Here is a 26,753-nt window from a genome sequence, read left to right on the forward strand (position 1 = left end):
ATTTAGCTAAGTGGTTCCGTCGCCTGCCTCGCAAGCTCAAGGTCCTGAGTTCGATCCCCGGTAAAAAAAAAAAAAAAAAGAAACAGGTGGGATTATAGCAAACTAAAAAGCTTCTGCCCAGCTCAGGAATCAATAGAGTTGAACAGCCAACTTACAGAGAGGGAGAAAATATCTGCCAACTATTCATCCCAAGGAAAGTCAATATCCAGAATAAGGAACTCAAAAATAACAAGAAAATAAGTAATCTGAGTAAAGAATGGGCAAATGATCTGAATAGGCCCCCCCCAGAGGAAGAAATACAGATGGCAAATAAATAAATGAAAAAAAGGACAGTATCAGCCATCGAGGAAATGCAAATTAAAACTATCCTGAGATAGCATCTCACTTCAGTTCAAATGACTATTATAAAAACCAAACCAACAAATTTCTGTCAAGGATGAAGAGAAAAGGAACTCTTCTACACTGTTGATGGGGATGTAAATCAGTATAGGAACTACAGGTTACAGTACAGAGGTTCTTCAAAAAATAAAAATAGATTTACATATGATTCCGATATCCCACTCCCAGGTACAGATCCAGAGGAAATGGAGACAGTACACAAAAGAGACTGGCATGCCTGTGTTTATTGCAGCACTGTTCACAATCACGAGGATGTGGAATCACTGCAGCAGGAGGGACAGGCAGTGAGGGAACAGCCATCCCCGAGAGGAGTCAAGATGACCCTGTGAAAGTCAAGGACCCTGTGAAAGACAAAGCCTGAGGACCGAGGGCTGACAAGGACCAGGCCCCAAGATGAAACACAAGGGCCAAGGCCAAGGCTCTGGTTGTGTGGTCAATAGAGGGGATCCTCCTGCCCACAAACGTGATAAAAACCAGGTAATAGATAACTCCTCTGGAGAACGTCTTCATTTTGCCTGTGCTGATAATTTTAGAAAAGTTACACTTAAAGGTGGTTCCAAAAGTATGCTTGCTACCTACCCTTCATTTCTATAGTGCACCTCTGGCCAAACTTTCCTGCTTGTGACCCCAGAAGTTGACCTCAGCCCATCCTGGAGTAGTCTATGATGTAGTTCATTTCATGTCTCAAAGCCTCAAAGAACACCAGGGGTACCCCAGTTTGGGGACCAGGGCCACTCCCAGGAGCTTTTACTCTGAAGAACATTCTTCCCACTCATCCCCAACGCCCTCAAGTCCACGTTCCAGCATTGTGAGACACAAACTCGATCTATGTGTGTATTGAGCAATGGAATCAGCCTAGCTGCCTGACAACAGGTGAATAAAGAAAATAGAGCATGGATACAGTATGAACTATTTTTCTTCCATGAAGAAAAATGAAATTAGGTTTTTTGGGGCAAAGTGCATGGAATTGGAGAACATTATGTGATGTGGAATAAGCCACATACAACAAAATAAGCAGTGCATGTTCTCTCTCACATGTGGAAATTATGAAAAAGCACAGCAAAGGGAGAGGGTAAGGAAAGGAAAAAAGATATCAAAAATTATCATACGAGGACCAGGGATTTAGCTCAGTGGTTCCGCCACCTGCCTCGAAAGTTAAAGGACCCAAGTTTGATCCCCTGTACCAAAAAAAAAAAATTATCATATGACAGAGAGAGAGAGGCAGACCACCAAAAATTATACATACTTCAGAAACAAAAACTGTATACATTTTTAATACTAAATTTATTGAGACATCATGACATTAATGCAAGTTGTCTTTGGCCTCTGTGATTACAGGAGGTGCTCAGAGTGGTGGCCATTGGCTTCTGGATATTTATTAGTATGGCAAACTGCTGCTAGGGTAACCTTGGTCACTGAGATTGCTGCACATGCATTTACAGTTTCTTCTGTAAGTTCTGGCAGTGTGGTAGGTTTTCTGCCATACACAACATCTTCTAGGGTCCCCCATACGAAGGTAACACCATCTGTTGAAAAAACATCATACTATTTTTCTTTTCCTGAAGTGTGTATATATATTTTGTCAGACCCTGTATATATACATACCAATTCACCAAAATAAATGTAAATATCGTGTATTAAAAACACACACTCCAGGGTCAGGGATTTAGCTCAGTGGTTTCACCGCCTGCTGCACAAGCACAAAGACCTGAGTTCAATCCCCGGTACCGAAAACAACAACAACAACAAAAAACCACTCCAATAAAAAGAAATATAACAGTAAAAGAAATATCACAATGAACCAAACTCCATTAATTTGTATAATTAATATATGTTAATAATAAAAATAAGGGCTGGGGATTTAGCTCAGTGGTTTGGCCGCCTGCCTTGCAAGCACAAGGTCCCTAGTTCAATCCCTGGTACCAAAAAAAAAAAAAAATAATAATAATAATAATAATAATAATAAAATAAAAAAGAGAGCTAGAAACAGATAAAAGTCTCAAAGCCTTGGGCCAGGGATGTAGCTCAGTGGCACTGTGCTTGCGTCAAAAGTGCAAGGCCATAAGTTTGATTCCCGATACTGGAAAAAAAAGTCTCAAATCCTGGAAGTTTTCTAAAGGAAGGATATCCTGTACTTTCAATGAGGAGAATCGGGCTGGAACACTTGTCCGCTTCCACGGGGCTCAGCCTGGTAACTCCCTTCTGCAGTCTGACTTCCTCCTCCATCTTGGGAGGGAGACCAAGGGCAGAACCATCAGGCTTCTTCCTGGGTTTGCCTGGCCTCTGGGGCAGCACTAGCCCCAAATTGAGTGCCCTTTGCCTCCTGGGACAGATGGAAAAGCAGATATTTCCTCCTCACCAATAACTTTGTGAGAAAACATTTACAACAAAAGCTGTTATATACGACATGATGGAAAAATATGGATATTTAAAATATGAATGTTTAGATTTTTTTTTTTGTACCAGGGATCGAACTCGGGAACTTGCTCTTACGAGCCAGGCGCCGGAACCACTGAGCTAAATCTCCAGCCTTAGATTTTTAAAATTTAGTACAAAAAGACTTGTTGTCATTAGCTCCCTCAAAATACTCTCCCTTGCTTCAAACACTCTTATCCCCTCGTTCTTGGCACTTTCTGACACAGTTCTAGAAGTCCTCTTTCTTTCTTTTTTTTTTTTTTTTTGGTAACGGGGATCGAACTCTAGTCCTTGCGCTTGCGCGGCAGGGGGCGAAGTCCTCTTTCGTGTCTTCAGCTGCGCTGTTGTGGCTGCCTCCATATTCTGAATCAATTCGTGGTCATTTTGACCTTGGGGAGAAGCCAGAAGTGTCACAGTGCCAGATCCTGTGAATCGGTGGGTGAGCACACACAAGTATGCCTTTGCACTGGATGGCACTTGACAGCATCATTCACAGTATTTTTTCACAAATCACACTTAATTAGACATTCACAAAAGAGAACTTCCAGAACTGCTTCAGAAAGTGGCAAGAACGAGGGGATGAGTGTGTTTGAACCAAGAGGGTGTATTTTGAGGGGATTCCTGACAATGTGTCATATACTGTAATAATTTTTTAAACACATTTTTTTTTTCTTTTAGCAGCCTTTGGATTTCTGTTTCATCTTTCTCTCGGGTAGAGGACAGAATGTTCTTCCAGTCCCATTACCTGCCATAGTCAATGAGTCTTACTCTTGGAAAAGAGATCTAAGCAGGGACTCTAGATGTCCTCTGTCCCATTCCTGGGAAAGTTTGCTATCCCCAGGACTCCATAATAGTTTTTCCAGGCACTGCTTATGGAGTCTTGGTGTGGAGATTCCACCCCTGCAACTAAAGTATCTGCCACTAGGTGGCACATTTCCACTTTGCGGAAAAAAGGAAAGGGGAAGGCAAGTGAAGGGAGGATAAGGAAGGGAAGGGAAGGGAGAGAAGAAGGAAGTTAGTTTTAAAAGAAAAAACAGTTAAGAAACGACCAGGACACTGAGATTGAGTCTAGGTGAGGAGAAGATAGTTCCTGAGCTTTTGGTGTGCAAACTTCCATAAAATCCAGGAGGAGGATGTGGTTTGGGGCAGAAGGAATGACTGTGCCTCCTTTTGAAGACAATAACGTTCCCAGGATTCTGTAGTAAAAATCTAGAGCTGTGTTAGCAAATGGACAGCCATAGAAAGCTTCTGAGCTGAGGAAGGATATGAGGAGAGGTTTTCAGGTCACCAGGGCAAGTCAGGAAGAGGAAGAGGAGAGAGAGAAAGAGCAGGAGACCGGAAGCAGGCAGGGGACCAAGCCGTTGCCCATCTGAGGCAGTTAGTGTGATGGCCGATGTCCCTCCATCGAGGTGTTTAAATTTACAACTGTGTTCCAGTAAAAAACATAATGTTACTGATTCCCCTCAAAATCCTCCTCCTCACTTTTAGCACACTATCCCACTTTCTGATGCAGTTTTAGAAGTTCTCTTTCTTGAGTGTCTTTCCATGGCCGCCCCAAAGTCCTGAGCCAATTTAAAAGATTTATGGCAATCTCTGTCAGATGAAAACATTACAGTGTTTCTCATTTGCCTTATTCACCTGATCTGCCACCACGCAATTTCTGCTCTTCCCCAAAGTCAAAATGACCAGGTAAATGTTTTGAATCAATTCAGGACATTGAGGCAGCCATAGCAGCACAACTACAGACACTCACAAAAGAGGACTTCCAGAACTGCTTCAGAAAGTGGCAAGAAAGATGGGATAAGTCTATTTGAAGAGAGAGGGAGTATTTTGAAGGGGATCAGTGGCAGTGTGTCTTTTACTATAATACATTTAAAAAATCTAAACATTCACTCTATTTTTTTTTTCAATCACACCAGGTAAATGTGTGCTGGCTCCCAGCAACCCAGAGGACTCTGTTACTGCTCCTTATTGTTGAGACTTGGGGGCTTCAAGGATTGCTGTGGTGAGTGGCTCCCTGATTGGGAAAGACATTGCCTTCCTAAATGATGTTAGCTCTTACTTTTTATTTATTCTGTTTTTTTTGAGATAGGGCCTTGCTACATAGTTTACAATGGCTTTGAACTCATTATGTAGTCCAAGCTGGCCTTGAACTTGGGACAACCCTTCTGCCACAGCCTCCCAAGTGCTAGGATTCCAGGTGTGCACCACGATGCCCGACTTATTGTTAGCTTTTGAAGAGTGCCCAGAGAACATTGTCATTGGAGATGACAGCAACTCTGGACAGTGCCTCTCTTGCTAGCCCTAGGAATGTGGGGAGGGATTGGAGAAGGAACAGAATCCTCCCAGTCTGCTGGCAGGATTTCCACAGCCCAAAAAGGAGCAAGAGGGTTTTTGTGGTACTGGGGATTGAACCCAGGGTCTCCACACCGAGCTACATCCCTGCTCCACCCCCTTATTTTTTTGGTACCGGGGATCAAACTCAGGACCTTGTGCTTGTGAGGCAGAAACAATGCCAGAGCTAAATCCCTGGCCCAGGAGCAAGAGGATTTGATGCTGCAAAGTAACAAAGGAGGAGAAAGTGTCCTTTCTCCTAAAGATTCTTTGGAAGCCATATTCAGAACAACTGGATAAATTAAGATACATACATATAATGATATTATGTAACTATGAAAACAAATGAATGAGTTTATTTAGAATTACTGAATGGTTTATTAAGCAGATAAATGACAAACGAAGTTGCAGAGAAGTGTGGATACTGTGATTGCAGCCCAGTACACTGGTTCTGTCTGTTTAGATGGGATTTGAGCATAAAGTTTATAAAGGAACTCTACCCAATGCTGTACTCATTACCTAGGGGATTTTGGGGGAAGGTGGGAGATTATTAACTTCATTATGAATCTCTATATTGTTGGGCTTCTTTCCAAAAATATAATATAATTTCATGCACATTGGCAACTGGGCTATACTCACTGACATTTATTTATATGTTTATTTCTTTACAGTACTGGGGATTGAACCCAGGGCCTTCACACTGAGCTACATCCCCCACCCCCACCCCCACCAGCCCTTTTTCATTTTTATTTTGAGACAGGGTCTTGCCAAGTTGCCAAAGCTGGGTTTGAACTTGTTCATGATCCTCCTGCCTCAGTCTCTCAGAGTGCTGGGGTTACAGGTGTGCACCACTATGCCCAGCCTCAACAATATTAAATTAATAAAATTAGAAAAAAATGCAACCAATAAGTAGCATTTGGCGTGTCTTCCCTGAGCTCTCACTATTCTGTTTTGTAGAAGAATTAAACATGGTCTCCTTGGCTTCTACTAGGACTTCTGCAGAGTAGATGTCTCCCTCACTGTTTTACATGTGAGGATACAGAATGAAGTAACTAAAATAACTGCATAACGTCACAGGAGGCTTGAAATAACCCACTTATCAGTTCCACCACTCTTCTTTGCATAACAATTCCCACTTCTCTGAGTCGGCTAGCTGACCAGGGGTGCTTTTCCCTCACAGCCCGCAGCAGTAATTACTTCTTGTTTATCATTTTTTTTCAGCCCTCTCTGATCTGTTTCCTCCACTGCAAATAGCAAGTTGTGAAGATTAAGCGATCAAAATGTTACACTGTGCATAGACTCTGGTAAGTACTTAGAATTCGATAGAGACTTAAAATGAAATCACAACTTCAGTTTGCTCAGCTCTGAGGTGCAATTCTATGGTTGGGTTATTGTGAGGACTTCGGGGCATAATTATGGTTAAAGAGTCGTGCAGATAGCCGCATAGATGCGATCTGTGATTACACTGCTGGGAGAGGCCGGGAAAGGGGCCCCGGGTGCTCCCACCGGTTAACCCAAGAAGGGAGAGGAAGACAGCTGGGATGAAGGAGAAGAGAAACAATGGCAGCGCAAGGCATGCGGCGTTGGGACCGTGACGTTGCTGCAGAGTAGGAGACACTGACTGCGCGTGTGACAGGTGGAGCCCCGCACCGGAGCTGAAGAGGACCGCGAGTTGCGCAAATGTGAAAGTGCGGGGGAGGGGTGTCATTAAAACAGTCAAGAAACGTAGAGAGGTGTTGGGTGTCAAGGGCTGGGGTGCGGCCAGGCCTGGCGATGCCTCCTCCCCGCAGGACAATGCCCCTAGGCTGGGGGCGGCAGCAGGGGTGGCCCGGGGTCTCCCCTCCTCTGACCCCCGCCGGGACCCGGGAGTGGTGCAGCCCCAAGGCTTTGGAGATGAGAGGGGCGAGGATGCCGGAGCCCGGGAGCCGGGAGTGGCGCCTGCCCAGGAGAAAGAGGCGCTCAGCCTGGGGCCACGTGGGGTCGACAGGCACCGAGCAAAGGCCGGGCTGCTTTGCTGCTGCATCGCTGATGTGTGCCAGATCAATCCTAGGCAGAGTGCACTCGCGAACTCTCACCCGATCCGCTGTACAACCTCGGGATATAGTATGTCCCCAGTTTACAGGGTAGAAACTGAGGCTTCCAGAGTCTAAGGAATTACCCACGATGCACCTAGTCAGCCAAATCACAGGTGAATTGTAAATAGTTTTAAAAAAATCAATGAAATGAGCTGGGCCTGGTGGCACACACTAGTAATCTCAGCACTCAAGAGGCTGAGGCAGGAGGATCATCATGATTTCAAAGCCAGCCTGGACGACATAGGGAGATCCTGTCTCAAAAAAGCAAAAAAACACAAAAAAACAAAAAAATCCATGAAATGAACCCAGTCAGGGCTAATCATCAGGGACATACAAACGAAAGCAACAATGGGATCCCATTTTTCCAGACTTAGATGGCAAACATTTTAAAGATCTACCTGTTTAAGTGAAAGTGTGATGAAAACCTCAACACAGCAATTCCACTTTGGGAATTAGAAATGATTACACAGAAATGGGTGTGGTAGCAAATTCAAGCCCAGCCTGGCAACTTAGCACAGACAGGATCCTGTCTTTAGAAAGTGAAAAGGTCTGGGGATGAAGCACAGTGTAAATGCCCTGGGTTGAAACCCAGTACCATTACCACCACCACCACCACCACCACCATCATCATCGAAGGTATGTGCAATGTTACCCTTCCTGGGAAAGACAGGAAAGGGATTGGGGGTTTTCTTTGGGGGAAACGGGGTAACTGAAAGGGAGGGCTTGAATCCAGGACCTTCTCACTGAGCTGCATTCCCAGCATTTTATTTATGTATTTTTTACAAATTTTGAGACAGGGTCTTGCTAAATCACTACATTGCCCAGGCTGGGCAATTTTCACCCTCCTACCTTACTCTCCCAGAGTGCAGGGATTCCAGGCTTGCACTGCCATCTTGCACTAGGGATTGGTTTTTGAAGTGTGGTTTGCCTATTGTTACTGCAGTGCCAGAAAATGGGTACCTGAAGGTCAGGTCAGCGTGACCCTATGGTGATCCTGACCCCCAGCGAGTGTGAGGGACCCCAGCACTGGGCACCTTCATGACCTGTCCTCTGTTCCAAGTGTGAGTGTGTTCACCTGTGGCTGAATCCCCAGGGACGCATGACTTTTCTTCCAGGGCCTCTTCCAAGATGTATAGAAGCAAAAACTTTAAGGATGACTTCCTAGAAATGACTCTTTTAAATACAGTTCCTATGGGATGCTAAGGTAACGCTTCTCAATCCTGATTCCATGCAAGAATACTGTGATCCATATGAAACGGCCCCCTCAGGGCTCGCAGTGGAGCTCAGTAGCACAGTGCTGGCCCAGCACGCATAAGGCTCTGGGTTCAAGCCGCAGTGCTGCCAAAGGGCCTTACTCCAGCCCTGTAGATCACAGCCTGTGGGTTTGGAGCCCAGGCATAGGATTAGCATTATGATTATTTTGGTGCTGAGGATGACACCAAGGGCCTTGTGCATGCTAAGCTCCCACTAAGCTGCACTTCTAGCCCTGGATTTTCTAAAGCTCCCAGCTGATTCCAAAGTGCCCTGAAGCCTCAGAGTGACAGGCCTTGCCACTCACACTGTGCAGCTGGACTAGGGGCATCCAAAGAAATGCAGACTCTTAACTTCCATCCCAGACCGGCTGGCTCAGAATCTACATTTTTCACAAGAATCCCAAGTGACTCGTGCACGTTAAGGTTTGAGATGGCCGGTGGTGAGATTGAGGTTGGTTTGAGCCCTGTCCCTGGACTAGCCATAGCCTGGCTGCTAAGCAGGCAGACTGTACCAGGAAGGACAAATGCAGCTAGGCAAGGGTTAGTTCTCCTAATTTCTGCTGAGCAACTGCTAGGGAAAGGGGCTGTTCTAGGGAGATCCGTTATCCTTTCCAGGTTCCTCAAGTCTGGAAAAACAGGCTGAGTGAGAACTGGCTCGGAAGCAGTACAACTGTACACGTCGGAACTCTGGGTTGATTAAAACCTTAAAGTACATAGTCAGTCTGTAGTCAGCATCCACCATTAGGACAAACACTGGAGATGATCAATGTAAAGGAGGGAAGATGTGTTCTACCTCGCCGCTTCTGAGGCTTCAGTGCATGTTCCTTGGCTGTGTTGTCAGGGCATGTGACAAGGCGGTCGGTCATGGCAGGGGTACGTGGTGGAGGGGGATGCTCACCTCAGGGTGGCTAGGAAGTGAAACAGGAGAAAGAGGCCAGAATCCATGTCCCCTTCGAGGGCACAACCCTGGTGACCAAACTTCCTTCTACAAGATCCCAGGTCCTAAAAGTCCCTCCGTCTCCTGACCACACTGAGGACTGAGCTGTCAGCACACAAGCCTTTGCACACATTGAAAATCCAAACCGTCATATTTATACTCTATCAAGAAGGATAAACTGGAGTCACTTGTAGGAAAATGGATGCACTTGAGACCACCATGTTAAGTGAAATAATCAGATACACAAGCTCAAATATCATTTAATTAACATATGTATAAGAAACCTAACACATAAATTAAAAAAACAAAATAAAAGCTAGATAATAGGAAGTAGAGACATAGATCTCTTGCAAAAGGAAGAAGACCCAGGGATGCAGGAAGGGTAGGAGAGGTGGAGTGTTTTGTACATGTACCAGCTCCCCTCGATGAATGTACTCATGTCCTGCAAATTTGTGTAATAAAAGTAATACAAAAAAAATATAACTTTCTTCTACACACACAAAAATAGTAAGATTCAAAACATACCAAGCAATATGAGACATTTAGCAAGATTTCAGGTGCATTCATTGGTTCCTCTCACCAGACCTCAGAACTGCTGTCCCCCACTCCAGCCTTGAAGCATGGACAGGGTGTTTTACAGCAGAAATCTGCTGTTTATTCCCTGCTTCCCATCCTGTGCAAGCGGCCGGGCATCCCCAGGTAGAGTCGACTCCTGGGCTCGCAGGTGTCCACGCTGCGGATTGGGAGGAGTGGAAGAGCCAGGAGCCTTTCCCCAAGCCTCAGTGCTCCCTGGCTTCTCTTTGCCGCCAGATTTCTACCTCCCCTGCCCCCGTGACCCCTTCCTGAGGGAAACTGCCGCTCCCAGGCCATGACTGGGGTCATGGTCTCTACGAATCTCTGCTGAGACCTCCTCCCTGCGAGGGACTGAACAGCAGAGGAGCCCAACACATAAAAACGTACATGAATGCACTTTAGAAAACTCTGAAGGTTAATAAAATGTTCCTTCTGATTGTTAATACAAAGCAGAATGATCTGACTCCTCTTTTGCTCCCTCTCCGGTAGCCACCCTGCCGCCCAGCGCTGTTTCCCCACCCCCACCTTTAGGTACCCCCAGCGCTGCTCTTTGTCATTCCTGGGCCCTGGAGGGACCTCCTGAGCTGGCTGCAGAAACTGGGCTGGGGGCTGGGGGCAGTGTGACAATCTTTGCATGTGGATATCCTTCGAGTTTACAAAACACAGCTGCAGATGTTATCTGCCTTCATCCTTTCCATCTCTGGTCTTAGGAATTCTTACACCCATTTCGCAGAGCGGACAAGTGAGAAGGGCACCAATTTATAGTCATCCATCAGGATGTAGCCTGTCCATCTATACTAACAAGCCCCTCGTTTTTAGCTGGCCCTTTGGCCACCCAGAATGCAGATTTTTTTCCCAGCTTTCTGCTCAGCTCCTGGGGGGAGGCATCTCTTGTGAGGCAGAGCAGGTGCAGCAGCTCAGTTCCTTCCTCTTCTTCCAAAGACACTAATTCTGTCACACGGTCCTCACCCTCATGACCTGATCTAATCCTAGTGACCTCCCAAAGGCAGCTCCAAAACAAGTAACCTGTAACCTGGGGATTCAGATTCCAACACATAAAGCTAATCCCCAAGGTTTGGGGGATACATTCAAACCCTACCAGGAAATAAATGCCTAAAACAATCTGTATGTAGAAGTTTGTTTTTGTTTGTTTTGTTTTTAAGTCAGTGTCTTGCTATGTAGTTCGGGCTGAACTTGAACCGCTATGTAGCCCTGGTTGGCCTCAAACACATAGGGATCCTCCTGTCTCAGCCTCCTAAGTGCTGGTATTACAGGTATGTGCCACCATACCCAACATTTGCGTGTGTGTGTGTGTGTGTGTGTGTGTGTGTGTGGTATTGGGGATTGAACCTAGGGCCTTCTCACTGAGCTACTTCTTAGCCCCTTTTAGGGATTTTTTTTTTTTTTTTTGGTACCGGGGATTGAACTCGGGTCCTTGAGTTTGCACAGCAGTCAGCGAAACCACTGAGCTAAATCCCCAGCCCTTAGCCCCTTTTATTTTATTTTCTATTATTTATTTATTTATTTATTTATTTATTTATTTATTTAGAGACAGGGTCTTGCTAAGTCACTAAGTTCCTCAGTCTGGGCTTGAACAGTCCGACCTCCTGCCTCAGTGTCCCAGAGCAGTGGGGTTGCAGGTGTGCACCACCAGGCCTGGGCAGTGTAAACTATAATAAAATCCAACACATGCTTCAGTTCTCCATCCACTCTGACTTTCCCTGCCTCCCTCCCTCTGTAGGGTGGCTGCAGACCCAGGCAAGTTGGAGGATGGGGTGAAAGACTGCAGTCCTGGGGCTGCTGGAGGATCTTTCCAGTTTAATTTTTAATTCCCGTCTCCGGCCTGCAGGACTGAGCAGTGGCCCGGGATATCCATGAGCCCTTGGAACGGCCCAAGGCATGAGTTGTCCCTCTTCCTACTGGTAAAATGGCACCAGGGGTCCCCAGCAATACAAGATGGGGACCTTGGTTCTTTGGTGCCAAGGGCAGTGACAGCCAGGCAGGAGCAGGTAGCCTCTGCCCTCCTTGGCAGCAGGCTGGCACTCGGGCTCCAGGAGGCACGGGAAGCCGGTGCTCTGCTGAAGCAGGTTCGGGGGGCCTCAGGCCAGGTGCAGGGCCAGGGAGGCCGGGTACCCCGAGGGGCAGGTGCTGCTGAATGGGCCCATGTCCTCCATGCTGGCCACTGGATCTTGTGTTGGGAAGAAGCCAGGGAGTCCCAGGTCTCTGGCAGTCATGTGGGGTCTCTTGAAGGCAGGATACCCATCAGCCAGCTTGGGCCTGGGGTCAGGGACGGGCCTGTGAAACTCTTCCTTCTGGAGCTGGGCGTCCAGCTTCGCCTGCTGTCGAGACAGATCCCGTGTGAATGGAGGGCAGAGAGAGGCGAAAGGCAAGGCAGTGCCCCTCAGAAGTATCTAAGAGCACAGTTTCCTTTATTTTAAAAAATTTTGAGGGCTGGGGTATAACTCAGTGGTAAGAGTGCTTGGCTAGCATGTGTGAGGCTATGGGTTCAGTCCCCAGCACTGCAAAAATAAAAATTTTAATTCATTTTTTTATTTTTTATTTTTGGTACTGGGGATCAAACTCGGGTCCTTGCACTTGCAAGACAGGCAGCAGAACCACTGAGCTAAATCCCTAGCCCTTTAATTCAAATGTTAATATACGCAACAGAGGGAAATACTGAAGTCATACAAAAGCATTTATAGTGAAAGGTAAATCTATTTTCTATTTTCTTTCTACCTTGGTTTCCATCCTAGAGATGCAGGAAACTTCTGTTAGCTGCTTTGTAAAATTTTTTCTAGAAATATTTTATATGCCTATAAACATATGTGTGTATCTCCCTCACCTAGCTTATACACAAATGATTCATATTATTATTTTCCATTCTATGGTCAGCTTCCTTTAAAGAATGGATCTCAGAAATTTTTCCACCTTTGTACAGATCAGGTTTTTGCTGAGGCTACCACAGGATAGAAAAGGTTTCTTTCTTTTCAAAAAGGAAGAAAAGCCAAGCATGGTGGTGCACACCTGTAATCCCAGCACTCAGGAGGCTGAAGCAGGAGGATTGCCATGAGTTCAAGGGCAGCCTGAATTACAGAGCAAGACCCTGTCTCAAAACAAAAACAAACAAACAAACAAAAAAAGAAGCAGTAAAAGAAGAGGAAAAGGAAGAGGAGGGAGAAGAAGGAGACGAAGAAGAAATGATAAGGGAAAAGACTGGTAAATCTGATTATATTAACAGTAAGATTTGTGTTCACTAAAATATAGAGTACAAAGACAAACCACAAACTGAAGAAGAATCTTGCCACATGTGCAACTGACAAATGAAAGAGCCCTAGGATATTTTGGGAATTTCTACAGCTAGGGAGGGCAGCACATGCCTGTAATCTCAGCTACTAGGGAGGTAGAGGCAGGAGAATCATAAATTTGAGGCCAGCCTGGCCAACTAAGTGAGAGGCTTTCTCAAAATAAAAAATAACATAAAGAAGGGCTGGGGATTTAGCTCAGTGGCACTGCACCTGCCTCACAAGTGCAAGATCCTGAGTTCAATCCCCAGTACCAGAAAAAACCCCAAAAAACCAAACATAAAGAAGGTTGGGGGTGTAGCTCAGTGATAGTGTATTCCTGAGTTTCATCCCCAATCCTAATAAAAAACAATCCAATAAAAAAAAAAAGGGCAAAATTCAGGAACAGACATTTCACAGAATAAATACCCATAAACAGATGAAGAGATGGCCAACTTCATTAAAAGTGAAATGGAAACTATGACCACAGGAATACATGACTTTGCACCCACCAGATTGGTAAAAAATTAAATGCCAAGTAATAGCAAGATTGCAGAGTGACAGAGTGACCTTCTATTGCTGGCAGCAATGTGAAAATTGGTAGAGTGAGTTTACCTAATAGCTTCTGAATAACATGTGCACACACACACATACATTAGGGTGTGTCTCATCTTCACTGCGGCATTTGGGAGGGGAGAGTGGGGAGAAAGTAAGCTCATGTCTAGCTGTCCCCTCAAAGCCTCATGTTGTCATAGGTGGAGCTTCTTCAGAGGTGGCTGGATCTAGTGTGACGGCTGGAATTGATTCATGGTGCAATGTTAGGCTCAAGGGCACCAGGATTAAGGGTGTGACTGCTACCCTCCCTAAGTAGTCTGGATAAAATAAAAGGGGTAGAAAAATGCTGTTAAGGTCCCTTGCTTGCTTGCTTTTGCTGCTTTCTGCTTGCCATGAACTGATTCTATGCTATGCCCCTCTTTCAAACCACCCTGCCTTGGAGCCAGCCAATTATGGACTGAATCCTCTACAAACTGTGAGCTAAATAAACTTTTCCCTCTTTAACTTTGGATGTTGGGTATTTTGTTTCAGGAATGAGAGAAAAGTAACTGAGACACATGGCACATTCATGCAGTGTAGTGCTGAATAGCAGAGAGCAGATTAATACACCGTGCTTGTCATAGCTAACTGTGGTGTCAGCTCTTCAGATCTCCAGCATGCAGACAGGACCTTTATGTTCTCACACCTGACTCTGCGCATAGCCACTGTAAGCCTACCTTGTAAATCATATATATATATATATATATATATATATATATATAAAACATATATGTATCATATACTGTATATATAAATCTGTTTCTCTAGTGAACAATGATGTTTAAAAATAGAAGCCATGGAAGAGTACAAAGAATCTAACGTATACCAAATGAAAAAAAAAGAACAAAACTAAACGATTTGTTTAAAGTAATACATACATATAGCTTCTTGGCCTTTTGTCTAAGATCAAGTGTAAAGTAATACATACATACAGAGTAAAAATATTTTTTAGAAAACAAGGCAGAAAAGAAAAAAAAAAGACAGAAAGGAATGATTAAGCCCAAACCCAGAGTGTTGGGTTCCTCTGGCGGGTGGGGAGGGCAGGGCTGGGCAGTACACAGAGACTCTGAGGTAGCATTCATTCATGGGCTCTGTCTGAAGCTGGCTGATTATGGTTCAAACAGGGTTTGTTTTACAGTGTTACTTAAGCTATCCATTTGCATTACTCACAATCTTTTGTGTGCATGGCTTGTCTTCATGTGCATTTTAGTACATGCATGCTCATGAACACACAAAAGGCCTCTAAGTCAGGTCACATGGCACCCAATGTTATTTTAAGTAAGTGCCTCCATGTCCACATTCAGACAACAAATGAAATAGATACCACTGCAGGGGACAACTGAATGAGTGACAAGCCTGGAATGCCTTCCTACCTCTTGCAGCGTGGCCGTAGAGTATTTTTGCTTCCCGTAGGGCTTATAGTCCACCACGTGGGAGCTTTGGTATATGTCTAAATCCACAGGGCCCTGGAGGACAGGAGGGATTACAAAACAGGAGTTGCATCTTGTCATTGTTTTACATAAAGCCATTGGATGGCTTTTCATTGTTTCTAGAACAAAGGCTAACTTGGGTGGCATTAGGAGCCCTCAGGACCTGGCTTCTCTACCCCTGATACCACCTCCCTCGCCTTCTGTTCTCTACTCATTTCTTCCCGCCTGGCAAGTGCTCCGAGTTCCTGAGGAACATGGAACTCATATATCTTTTCCAGTTTCACCTTTGTACAGATCAGGTTTTTGCTGTGTCCACCCTTTAATTCTCCACTTTCCAAGAGTCAACCCCTTCCCCCTCTGTTTGGATAGCAGAGTTTGCAGCCCACCCACCCCAAGGCAGCACATGCTGGGGTGTATGCGGAAGAAATTAATGAATACACTGGGTTGAGACCCTATTTTAGGCACCTGTGCAGCCCCAAAATCCAACACAGATGCCTGCACACTGTGGGTGCCTAATAAATGCATGCTAAATCAAAAAACAAAAACCCCAGAGCACGGTAAACATGTAGATCTCCTTTGTCTATTAAAAAAAAATCATTCCACAATGATGAGAGATGGAGCCCCAAAGAGCCTAGCCCTCCCCTGCCTATGAGGCTGCCTGGCCCTGAGACAGTCACAGGGACAGAAACTCACAGCGCTTACCTGTTTGGGGTACACCACACCTGCCATGGCAAAGGACCTAGACAGACAAACTGGTTATCCCTGCTCACCCACAGCACAAGAAGCAGCTGCTGTTCCCTGACCTGTGCCAGCCAAGCACAGCTGTCCTGGGCCTCTCTGTCTGTTGTGCCCACCTCCCCCGGGTCCCGTCCTGCAGATTACCCCATCAGCCAGGGCTGGAGGGGTCCAGGGAGAGAGGGACTGTTGGACAGGGGCCCTGGGACAAAGAGGATGCAGTGAGACTCTTAAAACATCCATTTTACCAGGTAAACCAGATAGAAGGGCAAGTGGTGTGCAGGTAAATGTTTAACAGTCATCTTTTTGGCAAACACAAGCGCTGGGTTTGTCCACTGATGCCTGGGTATAAGTTCCACTGATGCCTGTGTAGTGTCCAGTGTCCACTGATGGCTGGGTGTAAGTTTCCCCCACCACAGACCCCTGCAAGCTATTGACACAGTGCCACTGAGGGGAAGGCTCACAGAAGAGGGGGGCTCTCCTAGGAACACAGCCCCCCCCCCAGCCTAGAGGAGCAAGAAAGGCCCAGGCAGAGGACTCAGCAGCCCCAGCTTGGGAGCAGGGGTTCCAGGTGAGGAAAGTCTGGGGCTCTGCAGTCCCAGTGGGGGAACAGCAGCTCGAAGGTCCAGCCCTGCAGCTCCTCCTCGGCCCCCTGAGATCCCTGATGAGCTTACCCCACTGTGTGTGCACAGTTGCCCTAAGGTCCTGCAGAGGACTACACTATGCCCAGGGAACCCTGCCCTAGGCCTCACTCTGGTCAGCAGGCTGTGGCCAACAGGGTAGTAGCCAGACCTCAGCGGGCCACTTTGTCCCCTGATTTCTGTGTGTGGAGAGCTGCTTTCCTGGGGCCAGAGACCAGCTGCAGTGTGGACATTGCTTACCCCTCCTTCCTCCAGCCGAGGCTGCTCCTGCCCTTCCAGCCCCAGGTGTCGTGTCCCTGCAGCACAAGGGTCCTGTTGTGGTCCCACAGCTGTCACTGAGATGAGCTGACTTGTGTGAGGAAGCTGTTTGGTCGCAGGCCCAGGTCATTGTGATGTGAGTGGGTGCCAGCCTGCCCCCTGGCCTTGGTGTACCCCCAGTTCATCCTGTCCCTGCTATAACACGGATCAACCTTGAAAACCTTATGCTAAGTAGAAAAAAAGCAGCTATAAAAAAACAAAGTATGTGTGGTTCCACGTAGATGAGGTCCCTGGAGTGGCCAGACTCACAGAGACAGAAAGTAGAAGGGTCACTAGGGCCTGGGGGGAAGGAGAAATGAGAGTTAATACTTGATGTCAGGCTGGGGATTTAGCTCAGTGGTGCCAGCGCCTGCCTCACAAGCGCAAGGTCCCAATTCAATCCCCGGTACCAAAAAAAAACTTAACGGCCATGGAGTTTCAGTCTGAAGATGGAAAAAGTTCTGGAAATGGATCAAGGTGATGGTTGCACAACAACATGAAGGCACTTAATGCCACTGAACTGCATGCTTAGAAGAGGTGAAAATGATAAATTCAGTCTTCCTGAGACATGAAAAACGTCCACCCTCCTTTGGCCACCACCTTGTCCAGGAAGCTTTTCCCGATCTCACTTCCGCTTACCCAACAGTATTTCCTGAGCACTTGCAGACTCGGACACCATGGTCCCCACAGCGCTCACACCTCATGAGCAGGAGACACAGCAAACAGAGGGCTCCTTCCCCTCAGGGACTGGTGGAATGGGCAGTGCCGACCCAGGGCAGCTCTTCATGGGCACCTGGCCACCAGAACTTCCACCCTCAGGGCCACAGCAGTAATAAGGGAGAAGCTTGTCACCCAAGCTGGGCTGATGAGCACGTCCTCCTGCTGGTGGGAAGGACCGTCTCTTCCAGAGACAGTGTGTGTAAGACCCACATGAGCCCAGGGCTGCCTGAGGTCATCTTTGCCACCAGGTGCAGAGAGCTTAGCCAAGAGCAAACCCAGCACAGAAAATAGACCTGCAAGATAGAGACAGAGAGGAACATCAAGAAGACACTGAGCCCCTAGAAACAGCCATGCCCAAAGTCTCATCAAACATCTTCACTTTGTGATGCACAGAAGCCAGTACCTTCCTTTTCATGCTAAGCCAGTTTCAGTGGAGTTCCTGTGACTTCCAGCTGAAACAGTCCCAACAATCTCAAGACTGAGAGCTGAAATGGCTATTTCTCCTAAAACCAAGCTGTCATTTTGTTTTAAAATAGAGATTAAACCCAGGATCTCATACTTGCTGGGCACTGAGCTTGACCCCAGCCCCTGTTCTTGAGGTGAAGAACTGGATCTTACCCATCTTTTAAACATGGAGATTTCAGAAGTGCCTGTGACTTTAATAAAACTGAAAGAGGTGGCAAAGAATCGGGCAAAGAACAGAGTGGCCCCAAGGATGGGATAGAAGGGGTAACTCAGGCAAAATAAGTGATTTTTCTGCCTCAGATGTATGTTTTTTCATATATTACCAAGTAGATTTTGGAGTCTTGGGTTCAAATCCTGATACAGTTGTGTACCACATGATCACAGGTCAGTCAACAGCAGGCTCACATATAATGGTGGCCCCATAAGATTATAATGGAACCAAAAAATTCCTGTCATCTTGGATAGTAAGGTCATAGAGCAACACTTTATATGCGTGTGTTTGCAGGAGGGCTGGTGGAAGCAAACTATTGCACTATCAGTCACATAAAAGTATAGAAATATAAGCCAGGTGTGGTGGCACACACCTGTGATCCTAGCACCTGAGCTTGCAGGAGGATTGCCCTGAGTTCGAGGCCAGCCTGGGCTACATAGCAAGACCTTGTCTCAAAAAAACCCCTAACTAAATAGATAAAGATAAATAAATAACCACACAAGGGAGTCTGTAATTGCAGTTATCACAAGCTCCACAGAGGAGAAAAGGATGGGGATGCAGAGAAGATTCCTGAGGTAGGGACATGTGACTCTGTCCTAAAGGGGACAGAGGATCTCGCTCCCAGCTTGGGCTGGGGAGACTCCCTGTGCAGAAGAAGATGCTGCTGTGCCAGCAGAGGGACAAGAACAGCTCTGGGCGAGGCTGGACACGAGTGGGGAGCTCCCTGGATGGGTGCAGGAGGGTCTTCGCCTGCCTCCTGTCCAATGGGTGATGGTGTGGCTGGGACAGGTTGGACAGATCCCTGGAGAGAAGTGAGTGGGTTCAAGAGGCGCTTTGGAAGCCAACTCTTAGGACCAAGTCAGTGCTAGGAAGCGGCAGGGCCCAGGCCCAGAGAGGCCTCTCGAAATTCCCGGGGTTCTGAATCAGCAGGTGGTGCCTGCTGGTCCTTGGGGAAGCACAGGTGTGGGGAGTGAGATGCTTGGTCAGCTGAGGTTCTATTCAGTGGACTAAGGCTCCTTTGGGTGCCCTTGGTTTGCACCTCTACTGCAGCTGTGTTTCTGCAGTCTCGAGACTCCAACACAGCAACACCAATGCAGCAGCTTACAGAGGCAGCTGGGCACTGGTGACACAGCCTGGGCAGGTGGCTTTGCTCCCAGGGGCCTCAGAGTCCTCTGGATGGGACCTGAGATGTGTGCTGTGTGCACAGACTTTCTCCACCCCAGACTGCAACACGCTCTGCCTTTAGAAGCTCACTGAGAAGTGCAAAATACCACCAGGTACCTAGTTTTTACATTTTTACACTGCAATACACCTGTAGTCCTAAGGGATAAAACAGTTAAATCTCTCATGGTTTGTGTTTGATTTAACAGCATACAAAGGGGGCTCTTTTCAACATTTGTAAGAGATAAAGCCAATCCTGGCTTGTTTTGGTTTTTGTGTTTTTAAATTTCAATCACATAGGCAGGCATGGTGGCATACACCTGTAATCCCAGCACTGAGGGAGGCTAAGGCAGGAAGATCTCAAGTTCAAGCCTAGCTGAGTAACTTAGTGAGAGCTTGTCTCAAAATTAAAAAGAAAAAAGGGAAGGGGATGTAGCTCAGTGTGAAAGTCCTGGGTTCAATCTCCTGTAGTGGAAAACGAAACACAACAAAAGTTTCCATCGCATTAGGGCCAGGGATTTAGCTCAGTGGTTCTGGCGCCTGCCTTGAAAGCACAAGGTCCCAAGTTTGATCCCTGGTACCAAAAAAAAAAAAAAAAAAACCAAACAAAAAAGTTTCCATCACACCATATAAACTGTAGGGAAAGATAAACTAATTTGTTACAGAAAGCAATATGGGCTCAGAAGTATGATTACATTTACATTGAAATGGATGTTATTTAAGAGGATGTGAAAGAGATGCGAAGCCAGGATCCAATAACCAGTGTGGACAGAGCATCCCGTGCTCCCTCTGCAGCCCTCCCCTCCCTCCTCCAGGGAGGGCGTTAGCCCCTAATGAACATTTCCTTTTTGACAGTAGTCCTACACATATTCTCGGGCCTGGATGTGAGCAGTGAAGGTGAAAAACATGCCGTCCATTGCTTGGCTCTTGCTTCATTGTTGCTGGAGAACACCCCTCCCAGCCCCCCAGCCCCCCAAGCCCCACTGAGAGTGCCCCCGACTCCACCCCTCTGGGCCCTGAGATTCTGTCTATGCAAATTCAGCTTGTTCACAATGTGGAATCACAGGAGGAAATTCTCTCTCGAACTGGAAGCCCCAGAGTTCCTCCAGGCTTATATTAAAGGGATTACAATCCATTTCCTTCCTAATACGGCTAATACGCCAGGGGAAGCCTCCAGGCCAGGGATTAAAGCATTTATGCCTTTAATTAGAAGCAACCCTCTCCTCAGAGCCCAAAATGCAAACAGCGAGTCCACACTACAAAAACCGCTCCCAGCCAGTGGGGCGTTGCTGCCCCTCCAGGGGCCTGGAGCCTGAAGGGCTGAGCAAACACTGCCTGTCCCCAAGAAGGTGCCTCCCCTGGGAGGAGGGCGCCAGGCAGAGAACAAACAAACAAAAAACTGACCCTGGAGTGAATTCAAGATCAGCTGGGCTGCACAGCAGGGCAGCAGGCAGGCGAGGAAACCTCTGGTGAAAGGCCCTGTGGCATCTCGGATCTCCAGGAGGATACAGGACCCTGGACTGTCCCACAGCAGGGAGCCATTCGGTGTGAAGTGGACAGGCCAATCCCCACACAATGGGTCACCTGGGACAGGCTTCCAGGGGCAGCCCAGGGACCCTCGGCTTCACTGACGCTCTCTGTCCTTGCCTTTGTGTGTCGGAATCTCTGGGAGACAGAACTAGCCTTGGCAGCTGCCTTGTACAGCTTCCCTGGGGATTCTCAGGGATTCTTTTTTTTTTTTTTTTTTGGTACCGAGGATTGAACTCAGGTCCTTGTGCTTGAAAGGCAGGGAGCAGAACCACTGAGCTAAATCCCCGGCCCATCTCAGGGATTCTTATAACGGAAAGAGGAAGCAGCAGCTCACAGAGGAGGGAGCTGTGGCCCAGAGCTATCCAGGGCTTGGACAGAGACCAGGGCCAGTGGGATGCTCGCTGGACCATGCACATGCACAGTCCAGGAGAAATAGTGCCAAAGAGCCCGTGAAATTGTTTCACAAGGATAAGAACTCAGGCCTTTCTGGTCCAGGTTGCACATGCGTGTAATCCCAGCATTCAGGAGGCTGAGGCAGGAGAATCACAGAGAATTTGAGGCTAGCCTGGGCTCCATAGCGAGACCTTGTCTCAAAAGCAGAAAGAAAAACAAAGTAACAAAAAAGAACTCCAGTCATTTGCTTAACCACTCAGCACATGTGTACAGCACATAGCAGGCCCTGTTATCCTAGGGGATATATTCCAAGACCCCCAGTGTGTGCCTAAAATCACAGATAGTACCCAGCCCTACATGTACTATGTTTCTTCCCCATGCACACTGATGATACAGTGTAATTTATAAATTGGGCACAGTAGGAAATTTTTTTTAGTTTTTTTATTTTTGGGTACCGGGGATTGAACTCGGGTCCTTGCGTTCTCAGGGCAGGCAGCGGAACCACTGAGCTAAATCCCTGACAGTAGGAAATTTTAAAAAAAAATTTAAAAATTGAACAACATGTTATAATAAGTGATGTTCCTATTAATATTTTGGTTGAGCATGGGAGATTGAAACCGTAGAAAGTATAACCATGCATAAGGAGGAACAATGATGTTGAACACCTTGGGGGAGTAAGACTTGGGCCTAGGTGCGTGTGTGCGTGCATGTGTGCATGCGTGCGTGTGTGTGCGTGTGTGTGTGTGTGTGTGTGTGTATGATAGAAGAGGGGGAGTGTTGGTGAGATGATGATCACAGGTGGAAAATATTAGATTCCTGCCACTTAGCAGTTTACAAAGCAGAGAAAGTACACAATGGGGACAGGCAACACAGGTAGGGTGCAAGGGCCCAGCACGACCCCCAGTATTGGGGGGACCAGGGAAATGGCAGGGGAGAGGCAGCGAGGAAATCGGCACCCTCTTGTCCAAATTCGGCACATCTCTGAAGGCTTAGCCTCTTCCTTCCTTCTGAGGAGAATTTCCAGACTATTTATCCCTTCCTCTGAATATTCATGATTCTCTGGCAGTCATTTGCCACTTACTTGATGCCACTCCTATGTCTTTATTTAGTTATGCATTCTTTTTTAACTTCTCAAAAAAGATATTTTTGTGTGTGGATTTTTGAGACAGGCTGGCCTGAACTTACTATGTAGCCCAGGCTGGCCTCGAACTTGCAGAGATCCTCCTGCTTCAGTCTCCTGGGTGCTGGTATCATGGATGTGTGCCACCACGACAAGCACCATGGGGGGGGAGGTGTTCTTAATCACATCCTTGATTGTTTGGAGGATTTTTATTTTTTTTATTTTTTTGGGGGGGGATGTTTAAAAGTCAAGCCAGAAGGACAGGCTGAGGTGGGTCACTGAAACCCTTCTGCCATGGCCTAAGGCTGGGTATTGAGAAGAGTTTTAGAGTGAGATGATTTTGCACTTGGGCTCAGCTCACTCACTGTATGTCTTTGGGTATGTCACTTACGCTTTCCTCTCTGTCCCTCTAAGGTGGTGAAAATGGGGATGAAAATGCCTGCTCAGCAGGAAGATGGAGTAGAACCCCTTGATGTGCTCCTAAGCCCAAGGCCTGACATACAATACAGCTTGGCCAGGTGTGGTGGTGCACACCTGTGATAGCAATAATCTGGTAGTCTGAGGCAAGAGAATCTCAAGTCATAAATTCAAGCCCAGCCTGGGCAACTTAACAATTTAGTTACTGCAATGGCCCTGCATTCAGTCCTCAGAAATACAGGAAAAATAAAAATTCTCCATAAGTGAGAGCAAGTATGGAACATGTCAGTGGTCGCAGTCACATGGTGACAGGAGCTAAGACCAGCATGGGAGAGGTGTGCATCAGGCCAGGAAAGAGAAGAACATAGAAAAGATTACAACAGCCAGGGGCTCCTACAGTCGCCCTGCTGCACCTGATAATGGGCTGGAGACGGGCAGCAAGACGCTGACCATGGGAGCCTTCCATGCTGAGTGCTCCTTTGATAGCTTTGCACGGTTCACTTTGCTTACTCATTGCCCTAAATCCATAGTAGCGACCCTTTTTATTCTCCCTATTATGCAAATGAGGGAAATGGGGTACAGAAAGGATCAGTATATTAGTTAAGGTTCTTGAGAAAGGGAACCTATGGGATAGATAGATAACAATAGAGATAGAGGGCCGGGGATTTAGCTCAGTGCTTCTACCACCTGCCTACCTGCTACGCAAGCGCAAGGTCCAGAGTTCAATGCCCGGTACCAAAACAAACAAAACAAACAAACAAAAAACCAATACAGATAGAGATATTTAGATATACAGAGATATATAGAGTCTGCCAAAAAATGTATACATCAGGAAAAGAAAAATGTGTACAAATATTTTATTTTATTTATTTTTGGGGGCACTGGGGATCAAACTCAGGTCTTTGCACTTGCGAGGCAGGAGGCAGAACCACTGAGCTAAATCCCCAGCCCCTGTGTACAAATATTTAGTACTACATTTATTGAGACTTCATGAGATTAATAAAAGTTACCTTTGGGCTGTACAATTACAAGAGGTGCTCAAAGCTTCCAGACATTAGCTTTTATGATCATAGGGATGGACAAGTTCCACCATTTGCCATCTGCAAGCTGGAGAACCGGAGAAACATGGTGTATTTCAGCCTGAGTTTGAATGCCCAAGAACCAGGAGCCCCGGTGGCCAAGGGCAGGAGAGGCAGATGGCCCAGCTCTAGCAGAGAGAGAATGAATGGACCCCTTCTCTGTCTTTTCACTCTGTGCGGTGCTCAGGGATTGGATGGCACCTGTTCTGGGAAGGGTTGTCCTCTCCACTCACCCTTCACAGGCACATGCTAATCTCCCTGGAAACATTCTCCTCCACACACCCAGAAAAAATGCTTCACATCTACCTGGGCATCCCTTAACCCAGGCAAGTTGACACATAGATTTAACCATCCCAATAAACAACCTGCTGAGGGTCACTCCCAGCGAGCAAGGGAAAGGAGCCAGTGGGCCACAAGTATGCCTGGTAAGAAAAAGGAGAGACCTTTGAAGAGGGAAATATACACTGTAGCTTTATTTTAAACAATGTCTTCAGATTTGCTGAGAAAATGACTTCAGATCTGTGATGTTCTTCTCCTGAGCATAAAAACTTTACAGAACATCAACACCAGACATGGCCCTTGTGTCCATGAGAGATGAAGACAAAACCAGTACGCTTCCATAGCCACATCTCCACATGCAGAAAACGTACACTGTCTGAGACAGACCCCCACAGCGACAGAACCCTCCCTGCCCCGCCTGATGGTGACACTGCTTCCTTAGCTTCAATGCATTCCTCCTACCTGCCAGATAAGTGTCATTAAGATAGCAAGAGTCATGCCCACTGCCTGGCATAGTTTCTACTACTGACCCGAGCACACGAGCTCTTGCCACACGCTATTGTTAAGAGTATAAATTGCCACAACTTTTTTGAAGGCAATTAGAGGCATCTGTCAAAAATGTCAAATCCTGTACCTTTTGACCTACCAACTACACTTGTAGGTGTTAAGTCTTACACCAATGATCACTCACTTGTCTGAAGACAGGCATGGCACAGTTCAACATGGTATTGCTCAAAATTGCCAAAAGCCCATAGCAACTTGTGTCTACCTCAGCAAAAACTGATTGAGTAACTATAGGTGCAGGCACGAAATATTTGCATCTTTTTAGACCAAATAAGATAGAATTTCACATGAACTGACATGGAAAGATGCCCATGTCCATGAGAAGGAGAAAACTTTCCTGAGATGTTAAGAAATAATTTTGACACCCTTAGAGAATAGGTGGAAAAAAGTCTCTTTGCCCAAAAGTCTGGAAAGGGAATGGGAAACAATAGCCTTAGGGTCCCTACCCATAATAAGTGCAAGATGCACCATGATCAGTAACTGTTGATGGCCGCTGTGTCCTTGATGATGATGGTGGTGATAATGGCGAAGAATCTGTGCCCAAAGAGCTGAAATCAGGACATTGCTCCTGAAAGATGTTACTCTGCCTAACAGTTACTGCAACATCTAAGCTGAGCTCATTTTGTCTCCTTGTTCTTCTGTCAACTCTCCTAGATTCTTTCAGATGCTTTCTGGCACATGCGTGCAGGGTCAGTGCTGGGTCGAGCCATTTAGATGTTGAAAGGGCCAGGCGATCAGTAAGTTACACCTCAGTCTCTCCCTGCCTGACCTGGCACTTCAGCGTAATCTCCCAGGGCATCTCCCTTCTTGCCATCACGCGGGAATGAAGTGCAGAGAGCAACGTCTTCCCGGGAACTGTGTTGACAGACCGGCCAGTCACTTCGAGGTCAGCCCCCTCCAGCCTCATAATGCAAACCTGGCAGTGGGAGGTCGAGGAAAAGACTGACTTTTGTCGCCACAGACACCTTGAAGGTGAGGTGGTGGATCTTAATGTGTGGTCTCTGTCGCTCCCGGGACAACTGGGGAGAACGCAGATCCTCAGGTCTTCCAAATCAGAGTCCATGGGGGAGGTGGGAGGAGGCCCAGGAATCAGCATTTTAAATAAGCTCTTCAGGGAATTCTTTAGTTCCCTGTAGTTTGGAAACAACTAAGGAGGACCTTGGTGATATCTTGCCTTTGGGGATGTCTTTCAGGAGCCCATTATGTCTGATTACATCTTCTTGCAAGCAGTAGACCAGCCCTAGATCTATCCTGTGACACTGGCATAGAAAATAATTGGAAAATAAATAAAGGCTGACTTTAAATGGATTACTCTGTGCATATTCCAGCAATGTGAAACATAAGATAGCACCAAGTACAGTAGCCATAATATTGAGAAAACTTCAAGACAAATTGCACAGATACAAATACATGCCCTTTATTGGTTCACTTTATTAGCAAATGTTTAGTAAATGGCTCAGAGATATAAAGATCTGCCTTCAGCTTGCAGAGCTTTCTTGTCTATATTCATTTGTGACATGTATACCCAGGTAAAATTTGTTTCTTTCCTGCTCTTTGTAACAAAATCTTGAGTATGGTAACACCTGGAAGTGCTCTCCATTTCCATTCTCTCTCCTTCCCTCCCTCCCTCCCTTCCTTTCTGTCCTCCTGCAAATGTTTGTTGAGCACCTGCCATACGCCAGGAATTATGGATATATAAGTGAAAAAAGGCCACGTCCTATCTTTCCTGAGTCTCTAGGATGAATTTTACAATAAATGAGAATCCCTGATCCACAGGAGCTCCTAATGGTGGCTGTGGCCTGAGGAAGCATATTGACTTCAATGCAGACTTCAGTTTCAACTCAGTGCTT

General features: G+C 46.5%; 1 protein-coding gene across 1 annotated transcript; it reads right to left on the reverse strand.

Moving 5' to 3' along the window:
* Positions 1-11,902: 11,902 nt before the first annotated feature.
* On the reverse strand, positions 11,903-16,020 carry Spmip9 (sperm microtubule inner protein 9). Its single transcript, XM_087204261.1, is given in 3 exon segments — positions 11,903-12,325; positions 15,235-15,327; positions 15,994-16,020. Coding segments are annotated over 3 exon segments (543 nt in total).
* Positions 16,021-26,753: the final 10,733 nt, after the last annotated feature.

The sequence above is a fragment of the Heterocephalus glaber genome, unplaced genomic scaffold (genome assembly GCF_053883595.1).
Source record: "Heterocephalus glaber isolate CG9 unplaced genomic scaffold, H.glaber_assembly_v1.0 deba00000470, whole genome shotgun sequence".
NCBI lineage: Eukaryota > Metazoa > Chordata > Mammalia > Rodentia > Bathyergidae > Heterocephalus > Heterocephalus glaber.